Below are 14918 nucleotides of genomic sequence, written 5' to 3'. Positions count from 1 at the left end.
GGAAGGGGTAGAAAGTGATTTCTTCTCTCACACAGAGCAGATAATTTCCTGTACTGTGCACAAAGTCTGATTGGTTTCCTGTCAGAATAGCCGGGTCTCCGAGTCTTTTGATCACTTTCCTCTGGCCCTTCACAGTTGCTCTGATTAGAGATTGATCCCCATGCTGCTCTTTGATCAGCAGCTCCGGCAGTCCACAGGTGCCATATATCATCACATTAGCAGGCCACAGCAGTATTAATCTCCCCCTGCTAAACTCGCTGGTGCACTGCATATTCTATCCATTCACAGAGCACTTACAAGAGCTCTCTGAAACTTTGCTTTCTATTAAAAGATATGACGTAGAATACTTTTATCTGGGGAGTCCCAAGTTCAAAGTTGAGAGAATTGAATTAGCCTCGAATCTGCGTTTCTGCTTTATTTCATTACAGTTCAGAGAGTTTTGAGAGCTCCCGGCTTGGCCTTTTGTGTTGGTTTGTGCCCAGGGAGAAAGCTTGTTCTAGTTGACATGCAAAGTCCTAAATTTTTCAACCCCCCCCCACCCTGTACATTAAGCACCAGGATTTCCATGAATGTATGCTAACAGCCTTAAATTTAGATATTCTACACTAAGTGTGGTTTCATGCAGTATATAACGTTTCAGTTTGTAAAATATTCTTTAAAATGACTTCATAATAGCAGATCAAGAGGAAAGGCGCTTAAAAATCTGAATAATGTAAATCATATGGAGTTCAGAGGCTAAGCAAATTACACACCCCGAAGCTGCCCTTGCTGTATGAAAGGAGTCTTTCTCCAGCTCTGCGCAGCCCCAGCCCAAGGGAACTTGCATTTGAGAGTTTTCTAAACATTTCAGGTACACTTGAAAGTTGAAAGTAATTCTCATTTCCTATGCAGGATTAGCTCGTTTCCAGCCCGTACAAAATACTACTCATTCACGCACAGACACAAAAACCCACCCCCCCCCCCCGAGAGCTGAGCATTTAGGTTACAAAGGTGCGCGGGTCGTTGCTTTTTTTTTTTTTTTTTTTTTTTTTTTTTTGGGGGGGGGGGGGGGGTGAGGGGTGAGCGGGGGAACACTTTGCACCTCCGACCGCAGAGGAGGGAGCCTCCGAGCCGGCGCTGGGCTCCCTCCCGGCCGCCTAACCGCTGCCCTTTTACCCACGGCGCTCCCCTGAAGGCGGCGGGCGAACACCCAGCTGCCGAGACCCGCTCAGCCCAGACCGGCCGCGAAGCTCTCCCCCCCCCCCCGCTCCCAACTCCCTCCACCCGCCACCCCTCCGCGGCGCCGGGCAGCCCCGCAGGCGAGAGAGCCCCGCTCCGCTCCGCTCTGCTCCGCGCCGCGCCGGCCGGGCGCCCGCCCCCGCCTTGCCCCTGCCCCGGGCTGCGCGGCGGCGGCGGGAGCTGCCTCTCCTTACCGTTCTGCTCCTTGGCGCCGGAGAAGGCGAACTTGCTGCTGAGGTCGGACTCGGCGGCGGCCCCCTGCCTCCGGCCGGCCAGGGCAGATGTCAGCAGGAGCAGCCCGAGGAGGAGCATTGGGCCGGCGGGGCGAGGGGCTGCGGCACAGCAGGCACTGGCGGCGCGGCACCGAGGCCCGGGCGTCTCTCAGCAGCGCCCGGCGCGGGCTGCGCCGCTGGGGAGAAGGCAGCACTGAGCCTGCTCTGGCAGCAGAGAATTGCAGGGTAGTTTCCACATAATCCCATCCAAAACTTTTTCCTAGAGCCCTTTTCTGTGTCTCCAGGTTTTGTTTTTCTTTGGCTTTTTTTTTCTCTCTCCCCCTCTCTTAAAAAAAAAAAAAAAAAAAAAAAAAAAAAAAAAAGAAAGGTTCAAAGCAAAATCTGGACCCAGACCAGCTTCCCAAGGACTAAACAATCCGGGGCCGTGCCGGGCGGGGGCCGGAGGAGCCGGGGCTGGTGAGGGCGCGGGGCACGCAGAGGGGCCGGGAGAGGCGGGGGCGAGCGGGGCCGCTACTGCTGCCGCGGAGGAGCGCGCACCTGTCAGCCGGCAGCCAGCGGCGGGGCGGGGGAGGGCGGAGGGGGGGCTGGTGTGAGGGGCGGGCCGGCGGGGCGGGCAGGAGGCAAGCGGGTAGGCCGGCCGCGCTCCCACAGAAATAGCTTCCTCGCCCTCAGCTCAGCGGCCGCGCTGCCAAAGTCGGGCCGCGTCTCTCGGCTTCCCCCCTCCACACACACACACACCCCGCGCCGCGTCCCGCCAACCGCTCGGCGTCCCCTCAGGGCGAGGGCGGCACCTGGCGCGGCCGTTTACGCCCCGGGAAGTTGTCGGGTGGGGAAGGAGGAGGCGAGCGGGGCCGCTGTCCCCCTCTCTGACGGCCAAATGGCGGCGCAACAGGTGCTGGGGCGGCGGTACGCGGGTTCCCTCTGCCCCACGCGGTGAGGGAACCTCCCCGCGTGGGGCAGAGGCAGCCCGCGTACCGCCGCCCCAGCCCCCGGCTGCCTGACGAGGAGGGGACTCCCCACACACACGCACGGTGAGGAACCGAGGTCACCGTGGTACGGGGCCAATATCAGGGTTTGGTGATGAGGGTGAGACGTTGCGCTGGCTTCACCGGTATTTGTTTACCGGGTTGTTATTGTGGTAATGGGGTTCGTGCTTGAAAATTTGATGCTTAGTTAAACGTTTCGTCTGAAGCGTGCCCTTGATAGCGGGAACTAAAACGGGGAGAGGAGGTTTTAAAAAGGCTCTGGGTGCAGATTATTTTTCTTGCGAGAGAACTTGCTGTTTTGGCTAGCCTGAAATGAGACCTCTGGCATTTACATAAACAGATGGAAACAGAGATTCAACTTTTTGTAACTGTCCCTCTCTTGCTGAAATGCCGTGTGGTACTCGGTGCGTAAAGCAGGCAGGGTTGGATTTCCTTTTGCTGCTTCACCAGAAATCAGAACTGCATTTATGGCAAGGAGTATCCCCCCGTTAACCCTGGTGACGACTAAAAGGGCTGGTGACGTTCGGCGCCCATTAAAACGGTGCTGTGTTCAAACCTCTCTGCTAGAGCTGGCATTTCTAGTTCACTTGGAAGAGGGTTTGAACCGTGACGGCTTGGTGGGCAGCCAGACTGAACACTGACTAGATACTGGGCGGGCAAAAGAAGCAGTAGGGAGGACAAGTCTTTTTCTCTCGAATGAGAAGTTTGGGGAGAGGTTTGTTTTTTTAATGGTGACTTCAGCCCCCATAGCTCTGAGGTGGTTTTGGGGACGGGTGGGAAGACCTGTATAGCCGTGGTCTCACTCGCTGTCTGTGCAAGATACACAGGAGAGAAAGGGAGTCTGCACTGCTGGAGTCCTGAGCACACGCTGTATAAATTTCTTATCCTTTGACCCAGCTCTTTCCATTATATAACTGAGCTGTTTCTTCGCCTCAGCCAAAGTAACCCTTGAGACAGTGATAAACATCCCCTCTGTTCCTAATAAGTGACATATTTCTAGTAGCAACTGAAAGCTGTCCAGCCAAGCTGGGCTGTCTTCTGAAAGGCAGACTTGGAGCATACCGTAAATAGCAACCTTTCCCTTACAGAGCATGAAGAAAGAAATGTACTGCACAAAGCAGACCATGTAGTTACTTTTACTATTACCATTATTAATTATTATTTTGGGGGTTCACTGTTGTTATTTTTAAACGGAAATAAAAGTAACATGTACTGCTTTCCAGGTCTTCTACCTTGATGATTACAAGCAGTGGGGTTTTTTAATCGAATGAATGAAGTATTGCACTGTAACTGAACCTTCATTGCCTGAGGATTTTGTGGGATTCTTTGTATTTTGGGGAACTGGTGACAAGCTCCCTCTGAAAAACACGGACCTAATGTCTCACACTGTGTACATGAAAAGTAAAGCATCCTACGTCTCCCATAGCTTTGAAAATCTAGGCTGCATCAGACCAGTGTTTCATCTGGCATCCTGGCTCTGACTTTTCAAAGGAAAATGCAAGAACCCACATAGTGGATGAACATGGAATAACACTGCCTGGGGAGGAAGCTTTCGTTCTAAACCTCTTGTAATTAAAGGTCAGGGTATATATTTTCGATCATTAAGGCTCCACTTCTTTTAAAAAATGCTTTTGTTGTTAATCCCATCCAAAATATTGTGTGTGGTAATCCCTATCCTTATAAACGTCCAATCTTCTCTGAAATTCATGCTAAGCATTTATCACCAGCTATCTATGTTTATTTTTAATGTTATTGCTCTCCAGTTTCATCAGGTATATGTATGTGTTTGAATTATGTAAATATATATGATTTAACTTCTCTACCCTGTTCATTTTCTGTGTTATAGCCCTATCACACCCTTTCCCAGCTAGGCATTTTTACTACATTTTTCATCTGCATATCTCTATGCCTCTAAGCTTTATGAAGTCCAACCTATTTTTGTTACGTTTTATTTGGGGTGGGACAAACGGAACATGACGTTCCAAGTGAAGGCCTAATCTTAACGTATATAGTGAAATAGAAGGTTTTATTGTATATATAATTTCTTATGCATGCTTTTATCTTGTTATTGCATCTACTCATGCAATGATCCACAGAAGTATTGACATTAAAAAAATATTCTGATGGTTAGATAATTATGACAAACTAATGTACGTGTAGTTCAGATCATTCCTGCCAGGGCACATTGCATTGCCAATACTGAATTTCACTTGGGACCACAATGCCGATGAATCTAAGAGTTCTGGTGACTCCAGTGCCCAGTACTGATTTCTCTGGATATCATTAAGACTCATCTGTATTTTGCTACCACATTGTTCACATTCTTTTCTACATCCATAATAAATATTTTAAACTACAGAAAGCTTTGTATTCCTAACTTTTCTCCATGCTGAGAATTGCACTTCATTCTTTGTCTTTTGTATCAGTCACCATGACATAGCTCATCTCACAACTACTTAATTTACACTATGTAGTCTTTCTGAAGGTGTATCAAAGGCTTTTTTTTCCCCAAAGGTTTTGTAACATAGTCTATAAAATTGTGTATCAAGTATTTTTTAATTTAAATATTGCAACAGACATTTCTCCATTAATTGCCACCTTCAAATAATTTGAGACACAGACTTTGGTCTGTAGAATAGCCACGCTGATTTGATTTGACACGTTTTCAGTTTGTCTTATGACTCTGATTTTTTCATCGTCCTCATTTAGAACTTTTTGAAGCAGTTTTTCTTGTACTTGAATAAAATTTGAATTATCTGAATTATCCCACAGGAATTTATTGTTATTGAGACCTAGCCACCAGAGAAGGGAATGGAAATTTGGCCTGTTAGGACTCCAGAAACTTATTGTGGTAGTGGAGAGCCTTTGTACTCCTGAACTATAAATATCCTTGAAATGAAAAGACTTTCTCTGTGACTATTATTAAAGAGTTACCATTAAAATATACAGTCATCACACAATCTTCACAAACTTCACTTACTTACATCAACAAAAAGAATTCCCCTCACCAAAGTCAAAATAACATCATCCCAGCACCGACAGAGGTGGATGGTTTGCACATGCTCACCCGTTGTCCCTTCACCACTTGACAACAACAAAGATTCCCCACAGTTACTTGTGGAAGTGGGCTGGAATCGGCAAGGTGCATAGGTGTTCACAGACTGCCCTTCATGATTTGAACTGATACCAAGAGATCTCGACTGACCTCAGGGGGCTGTAGATATCTGTAGATATCCCAAGCAAGTTCTGCAAGAAAGCATACGATTTCCTTTTCCTATATGCTGTCTTCAGAGAGACTTCCCCCCCCCCCCCCCCCCCCAAGATATGCAATGAGATAAGCATTTCTCTCAGGAGTTAGAGCTAGGCATTTACTTAACTTTGCAAGATTAGGACCCACTGTTAGGAAAAGAAGATTGATTCCCTTCTCTCCCCACGGCTTGTTTCACTTCCTTCACTGAATGGGGAAAAAAAAAGGAATTAATACATGTGTACTTTTATATTCCCATATATTCTGAATGTACCTGTATAATCCTTGTGAGATCACACTGAAGAAAGAAAAGTATTTTGCAAAGCTTAGCATGTAATTTAAAACTAATAAATATCTGCTCATCCAGGCACACACACAAATGGGCAAATGCCTGCTTTTGTGCAAGGTGCTCTTGCACCTTGCAGTGTAGTTGTATGTAACTGCAAGTTACATACACTTGCTCTCGCAGTGTAGTTACATAGGCATCAGTTGCTGGCATAACAGGGTTGAGGTTTAAATGCTTACGTTCACATTCTGGAGTTATTTTTAACTCTGCAAAGAAGTCTTAAACAGCTATTGAATATTATGTTTGTACAAAATCTTTTATGGATGAGTGATAAATATGAAAACAGAAATTGCAATAGAAACACTAATTGTCTTTTAGAAAATCAACAATATGATATTCTGCTCTCATGATCACTGAAAAAGAGACATTAGTACAAATAAACACAATTCTTGTAATCTTACTAATGTGAGGTGAAGAGACTGCATATGGACTTGGACAGAAAATCATTCCTGCATTAGAAAGTACTCCTGTAAATGAGGTAGCGCTAAATTTTAGTATTTCAGCCTTTTGTCCATTCCTACTGAATTTGTAAACAAGTTGAAGATTTGTGGTCCCTTTTCTATGTTACATTCAAAAATATAACAAAGAAAAAGAGTGAAGTCCAAAGAGGCTTCAGTTATGTTGATGCTTATACAGCGTGGACTGCTCGGAGTCAACCAGACAAGAAAGAGCTCCAAACATACTTTGGTTGCTTGAGTCACAGCTCTAAATAAAAGTGCCATTTCTATTTTGTAAATCCTAAAATAAGGCTTGGGACTTATAAAGACACCTAAAAATAAGCATTTGAACGCAGACTTCTAAGCATATCCATGTTGTTCTGCTCAACATTGCATAGCTTAAACAATCATTTTTCAAATGGACTCAAACATTTGAGAACGAAAATCCTTATTGTACTTTTGTGTGATTTCCACTTACAAGCATTGCTTTAGAGCAGTCACATTTAATAACCCCAGTGACTTTATCAACTACGTACACGTACATAGCCCAAGCTACATGCCAACACAACTTTGCTCTGGGTAGGGTGTGGGAGCTAGAAGAGCAGACAAGGAAGAAGGCCCACTAGAGGTCTCCCAAACTATTTAAAAGAATGCTACCCACTTCTGGCACCTGGGAGATCATTTGGGTCTTGATGGGCTTCCGAAGTCAACATGTAAAAAGTGGAATGTAGCTAAGTCACTTAGGCCTTGTAACGTGTTTGCTGAACTTAAGCGTGCACTACACCGAGGCCTGAAATGGCGGCAGTCGCCAGCCTTGAAGTCGGCGTTTTCCTGTGGGGTACATAGGAGTGTTCTGGGTATGTGCATACTCTCTCAAGACATTCACTTTCTTCTGTAGGCTTTCAGAGTACAATGCTCCTATGATCTCTAGGGCTTACACCCCAGTTCAGATGCCCCTCAGTATTCAAACGCCATATGCTCTTAAGAATATATTTGAGTAGGTGCATGAAGGACTGTGCCCCGATGACAGGCTTGCTCAGGTGTACATGAATGTTTGCTTATTTATGACTCTGCATGTGATGATTTTGCTTATGTCAGAAGCCAGATAAGCTTTCTGGCTGCTTTTTAATCAGATTACATCAATTATTGATCAATAATGTCTTAGGTTCTATCAGCATGCATGAAATCCTGTTATGATCACAACTGAAGATGGCATGTCTCTATGTCAGCTCTAAATAACTATTGAATTCTGAAGAACTGTTGAATTTGGTCCTCCTGCCTGTCTCCCTTTCACTGAGCAGTGTAAGATACAGGTTTGCAATCAAAATACAAATTTTGGTTAGTATGTCCAAGCATTACTAACCACTGCTATTCCAAAAAATAGTACATATCACATAGTTATAAAGTTGGATAGTTGTATCCAGATTCATTAAAATTAAGGGTAAACTGGATTATTCAAAACACATATAAACAGGTTATTTCATACACTGATAAAAACCACTTATGGCATTACAAGATTTTTTTTCCTTCATTTTCATACTGAAATATTTCTGAGCTATTTATATATGAATATTCTATGGATTTGAAAGTGATCTTCAGAGAAATGAAGCTCAGCTGAAGGTATTTATGGGCCGGCAGCATAATTTCACTACCAATATTTGCAACGTACCTAGCTGTTAACAGTCTGAATGCAGACTGTCTATCAAATAGAGATGCTAAGATCAGTCACATTAGCTATTCAAGTGGAATATTTACATATATTGAGTTTGGAGTAGAAAAATAACGTTTCTTGATTTACTTTGATGACATAGGTATTTTATGTTTACTAAATAATAATATTGATGCTAAGAACTTTGGCTCATGAGTACGTTTAATCGAACTAGATTTTTTTATATACCTGTGGCACTTCAGCTTTAGTCTTACGGCACTCCACTCCACACAGAGCAGGAGTAATGCTGAGGCAATTACATAACTATGAGCCCTAGTTTAGGTTCAAATTCAGCAGAAGAGAACAGGAATCATATTGACAGCACTAGCCTCCAAAGAGCATTGTCTTCAGGCTAAACCGAGATTACAGTTTAATTGGTTAATGAAATACATCTAAGAAGATATTGCAAGCAAGTCCATAGGTTAGAGGAACATCAAAAATATAACAGGAATAGAGGAGCAATTGGGAACTGAAGAGAAGACACAACCACCCAGGAATGATGAGGCACTGGAGCAAATGTGCTTCTGCTAGGTATGGAGTATCTGTCCTCCCTAACCCTGACTCACCACATTACATTTCCCCTCATTTGTTCTTGTCCTGTCTCTTTCCTAGTCTTCCTCTCTTTCACCTCTTCCCTTTCACCCTTCTCAATTAACTAGTTGCCACTCCTACTGCAGTAATTACTTATTTAAAGTCTTGGCCTCCTAATCTTGTCTCCCCACACTTAAGTACTAACTTTCCTAATCTACCTTCTTGCCTTCATAACTGGTCCTCCGATACTCCCTAGCAGTCAGATTTGTCTCCTCTTTGTACTTTGCGCTGTCTTACTTCCTGTCAGTCTCCAGTCCAGATTTCCTTACTGTGGCAAAACTCTTTTCCCACTATCATCTCACAGAATGAGACTTTCCCACAACTTTACTCAGGCTTTCATTGCACTGATTTGTTCGGCATAGGCTAGAGGAGTGAATCAGTTGGTGCTACAGTCCCAACATCCACACTATGGATATGTTGGAGGAGAGCTTTCAGTATACTTCCATAAGAAGGTTCGAATTCTGCAAGACAGCTGTGAGATGATAATCAATAGTGAGAGATGTGCTTCAAAAGGCGTCTTTCTTATCCAAACTAAAATGCTAATGTAACCATACCCACTATCTTGTCTGCCCCATCAGTTATGACATTTTTCCCAGATCTCTCATTTTAATCTACAGAACGTACATGTCCTTATTGTCAAAATCTCTCTACCTCTGAATGAGGCAGCTTCCCTGTTCCACATTGCATGGAGTCAACTGGAGAGAACGTATGCTAATGATTCGGCCCAATCTAGGATTGGCATCATCTACAGAAGCACACCAAAGTTTTATTCAGGCCATCTGGAGCTTTCCCAGAGAAGAGAAGAAGACCTGCCAAGGAACTGATCTGTAAAATTTAAGACTCTACAGATCACGTGCAAATTGTAATTTTCCAAGTTTCTTAAATTTGAGTAATTTATGTCAAAAAAAAAAAAGCAGGAGGCACATGTTCGACAAAATAGTTAATATCGCTTTCTAAAACCGAGACTCAGTAGAAATTTGAGAAAAAGCTTTTACATGGGGGGCATAGAAAATCATAAACACTGAGTTTCTCATCAGTTGCCTCATTCACAGAACTATCTGAATTATTTTGGCAGAAATAAGGTTCAAGATGGAACATGGAAGCTTTCATCCCATGCATTTTTCCAAACTCAGAAATAGGAAAAGTCTTTTAAAATATCATGTCACCTTAGCAGATGGCAACAGTTCTAATAATTTTAGAATTCTTAAACAGATCTCATTTAATCCCTTCATTCATTAATGTTTTAAAAGCAGGTATAGATTCTACAGGAATATTTTTCATGAGAAAAAATGTTATTGCCAAGAGCTTAGGAGCTTGATTCTACCAAATTCTTTCTACCCCCTCCTACGTAAATATAGGTAGAATTTCTGCAAATTATAAAAATATTAGGATAATCTGTGATACTGAAGAACATTTAGATTTTTACTTAGATACACTGCAGAAGAGCACAGACAAAAGCCTACTTTAGTATTAATTTTTCAAATCACGCATTAGTTTTTATATCTGGAAATCCAGGTAATGCTGCAGCAAACTTAAAACTTAAGGGAATCAAGGACTGCCAGTTGGACAAGAGTATAAAGAATGTACGAATGATACATTATTCATACCAGTAAATTCTCATTGTTATTTCCTTGCCAATCCACTGAATGGAAATATACTACAAAGGAAAATAATTTTAAAGCTTTTTCCAGTAATTTTTCAAAGCTATCCCACTATTAATCACTGGAGTTCACGTCATCCAGTTAAGAATGCACAATATTCCAAAGTATTGCCAACATTTTTCTTTATTGATCAAACACTGGCATCGAATCACAGTATCTCATTCCCGCAGCACTGTGAAAAAATAAGAACTTCAGCTTCACTACCATCTGGATCACAGATCATCCCATAAAATGCGTTCAGGTTGACAGCAGGCCTTTGAAGTACTTATTTCATATTATGTTTCTGATACAGTTATATGGTGTGCCCTGTCACAACCCATTTTGAAAAGAATACCACTCCATCAGTGTTCAAATTTATAAAAAATACTGTTTTCTCCTTAGGTAATAATCTATGTCTAGTTAGGTATTTAGAGTGGATTTGTAGACATAAACAGAGATATTGTCATTCCCTAGCCCTCCCTCAGCACGCTAGTTACTGTCAATAGTCTGTAATTTAACCAGGAGCTGAAGGTGCTGAAGATGCTGAAGCTGTCAGCATCTTTTTGGGTGGAACCCAGTACCTCACAGGATAAGACCCCCATTCAGAAAGCACGTCAGCAATGCCCAGAATGAATTGTGTGAATAGGGGTGGACCTGAAGAAGCCCTTAATCAATGCAAAATATGAATGCCTTTACAAGGACATATTTTGAAAGTGTAAACCAGTTTTGAGATGATAATTCTTAATCTACACAAAGGGTGCTAATCTAAATGGATTCGTAGGATCAGATTCCTAATCCTGCCCACAACACTATTGGACAAGAGCCTAAAAACTTCTGCACGAGGAGTCCTATCACACACATAGAATGAGTAAGCCTGTTCATGCCTAAATAAAGCAAATATGACTTGATCCTCTGTAGCTCAGCACATTTCTGCTCCATCCTGTGAACCACTGAACTGAGTAATGTTCATTCCATTATATTCATTAAAAAATAAAAAAAACAAAGCTAAGAAAGAGTGCTCAGTCCTTCATGTAATTGGAAATTAATGAGAAAGATAGTTCAACAGTGGGTTCTGTGCACTCAGTTCAACTGTCCTGTTTACAGCCTGATGAATGGATTTTGATCTTTTTTGATGAAGGAAGTAATGAAAGCTCTATTTTCAGTGCCATACCTGATCATGACTAACTAAGTCATCCTAAAGCAGAATGACCATTCTGAGAGCTGGGTAAAGCTACGGAAGCTGAGTTATTTCCTTTTTTTTCTGTCCAGTTTGTATGTCTCTCCTCAGTGCTCAGGACTTACACATTTCTCTTCTTTTTCACCCATCTTCTTATTAACTGCATGCTTGTGTACTTGTTACTCCCTACAAAAATGTTTTGTCATATAAACTTATTTGTTATGTTTTGTATATTTTGAGAAGAAAAGTTTTATGTGTGGTAAGTTTTAACAAGTGATTATAGTAATAGCTTTTCCATGAGTGTCTTATATCTTATGAAAGCAGTAGGATTTTACTTTGGTAAAGACAGCAGAGGACAGCCAGTAGACTATCCTTTTTATCCCGGTGTAAGTGCTGTAGTGCAGCAGAATTCTGCTGATGGAAAGAGAAATCAGTGCTAGTTTTGTAGTGGAGACTAATTATTATTTTAAGGTCATTCTCAATCTCTTCAACCCGTTTTATAGACATGGACCATATTTATTCTTCCAACACTACTAGATCCTCATATTTATGGGACAGCTGTTTGTGAGGGCAATTCAATCAAATTAAGACTACTCTAGCCACTGAAAGGAGATCATTCAGTCACCGTGCTCTTTATTCCTGCAAACCATGGGCAGTCAAATGTCCTTGTACTACAAATACCCAGTTATTGTAAATGTACTTTTAACATCTGCAATTTTAGTTGAGACTAATATATGGCTTTAAGTAACTTAGAGAGATTAATGCTAATTGAATAGATGAGAAGAATATTATTCATTGCACAGACTAATTCAAAACTGCTAATGCAGTTATCAGACTGAAGTCAGATTTGTTCTATCAGTTAATTCTTACGTGAATATTATGGTATTAAGAATAGCTGCTTCATGTTGAAGCTGTGGAAAATTCTAAATGCTTTTTGCAAACCTGTTCCATTTCTTTTTCCAAGGTTGGTAGCTTTGATTTGTAGTTTTTTATCTAATACTGAGTGAATTTTTTTTGCAGGACAAAGTGCATTGATAGCTTAGGGCAGTATTATGAGTTATTTTAGGTAAATCTGCTCATAGAACAATGTTTACAGCTGCTAAATAATACCATTTTGGTTTTCAAGGTTATTAAATCAGGTTGTAACTTGTAATGACACCATACAAAGAAAATAAGAAATATAATAAACTATATGATATTTTGGAAATTAATAAGCTTGAGAATCTGTCAAGTATTACGTGTATAAAATAAACATTCATGCCTCACTTTGCAGATGTGAACTTGTTCATTTTAATATATAGCAGGTTGCAACATCCAGAAGGAAAAAAGGAAAAGAAAAACCAAAACCTTCCAGCAACACATTCCCTTTTCTGTAGTCACTCATCACTCATCCCTGGTATATCAGGGACAGAAAGTGAAGTGAGTGAAGTATAAGAACTACCAAGTGACATCTGACATATGTTTACTAAGAACTCCTGAAACAGCTGCAAAAATGAAAGCAGAATGGAAAATTTCACTCCAGAGAAATCACTGTGGGGATTAATGAAGGGCTAACCGATTTGCATGCAAAGTTGTGCTAGCATGGCTGTTCTACTTTTAGGATGTCAGCTTGGATAGCTTTGCAGTGCTGCATTCTGCCTTCAGGAGGTATCAGTCCTCTCAGCTAGAGTTTTTTCATCTGGTCCAGCTCAACTTAAATCCAGCCTAATCGTACGCCTCCCCACAACAGGTTCCTCTGGATCCTCAGTTTGAAGATTACAACGGTAGTGCCATTGCGGGGCAGTCCGCAGTCCCACATGTTGCATGGCAGCACTGTGTGGGAAGGTAAAAACTTATTTACAGTAAACTTCGTCAACATGGGATTTTGAAGCATTATGCTAAAATATTATCTAAAATTCTGGGAACAATAGAATTGGGTCAACCCAGCACTTTGCTTAAGGGGGAAAGCATTCATCCACTGAGATGGTTCACTAGGAAAGTGTTGTGCTCTTAGGGCTGTACCTGTTAGTCTGCATAGCTGAGTTGTTTGGCTCTAGTTCAGGCTTTCCTACATGGTGCTCTGTTAACAGGTAATATTTTGTCCATTCAATGTAAGTTTAGTTTACTGTCATCTAAATTGTACTGCAAAATGCTTATATTCCAGCCTACTAAATTCTCCTGATATTCACATTAGCTGAAAAATAAATGCTTCTGCAGTTATGGAAAAGCCTGTGTTAATATAGCATCTCCTATGGAGATTACATACTTGCTATTCCAAAAGTAACCAAGGAGGCTGGTAAGCAGCAGCTACTAAAAAAAACCACCTAAGGAAGCGTGTCTTACTGACTTGCACCCAACCCAAGAAACTTGTCTCAAGGGAATTTCAATATTTGTGTTAATATTTGGTAAAGCTTGGACTAATAGAGGAGTTTTGTAAAACTGGGCAAAGAGAGTGATTATAGCTCCACCTTAACAGGAGTGGGATATAACACGGTCATTGCTGCATCATGTCCTGTAGCAAATTAAATTTGAAGTTCTTATCAGTAAATCCCCAGTTACTTAAAAAGGGGGGTTCGAACGATCCAAGTCAGAAGAGATGTGTTAGCTTGAATTTGATATTAATAGCGAATTAAAGGTGATTATATTTCTATTAATTGAAATCATTCAGCACTCTTCATGGCAGATAGAATTTGACCTTTTTTTTTTTATGAGATTACACAGTTAGTTGCTAAAAGTAATAGTGTTGATGTAAAATGCCTCACAGAAATTTGAGTGTATGATGTGGTACAACATAGCATGTTGATTAAAAGACTGAAATGTAAAGTCAACAAGGAACAGAAGGTAGAGCTTTTTGGAGCCTTAGGGGCTGAGGGCAAGAACAGTATCTTAGAACAAGTGCTCAGCTTCACAACTCAGCAGATGTGTGAGAACTCAGAGGAGCAATACTACGGGATGCCATTTAAAATCTGACCCCTGAAAGAGTGGGTGAGGAACCTTGCTTTCACTGACACTACTAAAAAGCTAGAATTGATTTATTTACAGCTGTGAAATAAGGACAGGATGTGTCCCAGTGCACATTAACAAACAGAATATAGTATGAATGTGCGGTGAGGAGGGCTCATATCCAACCAGCTGGCAAATCTTAATTAATTGGAATCACATTAGCTCTCCAAATTAGGATAATATTAAAATGCATTGGTTCTCTGCAAATCAAAAGAGCGAGGCTTCCTACTAAATGTCTACTCATCAAAAGAGTGCCCAAAGGGACAGCTGCCTCACCAGCAAATAGAAGGTTTATTATGACAAACCACCTCTGTTATCCTACACTCTCAGTGAAATCCTTCAGACCTGACTTT

General features: G+C 41.7%; 1 protein-coding gene across 1 annotated transcript in view; it reads right to left on the bottom strand.

Annotated features, from left to right (window-relative positions):
- PDGFC (platelet derived growth factor C) overlaps window positions 1-2011 on the bottom strand; it is a 140674-nt gene extending 138663 nt beyond the window's left edge. Inside the window, exon 1 of the mRNA XM_030026148.2 lies at window positions 1413-2011. Coding sequence (XP_029882008.1) covers window positions 1413-1530 — 118 coding nt within the window. The 5' untranslated portion in view covers window positions 1531-2011. The remainder of the gene's footprint in view (window positions 1-1412) is intronic.
- Between the last annotated feature and the right edge of the window lie 12907 nt (window positions 2012-14918).

Source organism: Aquila chrysaetos, chromosome 1 (assembly GCF_900496995.4).
Source record: "Aquila chrysaetos chrysaetos chromosome 1, bAquChr1.4, whole genome shotgun sequence".
NCBI classification, from domain to species: Eukaryota; Metazoa; Chordata; class Aves; order Accipitriformes; family Accipitridae; genus Aquila; species Aquila chrysaetos.
This window is presented reverse-complemented; position numbering and strand designations above follow the sequence as displayed.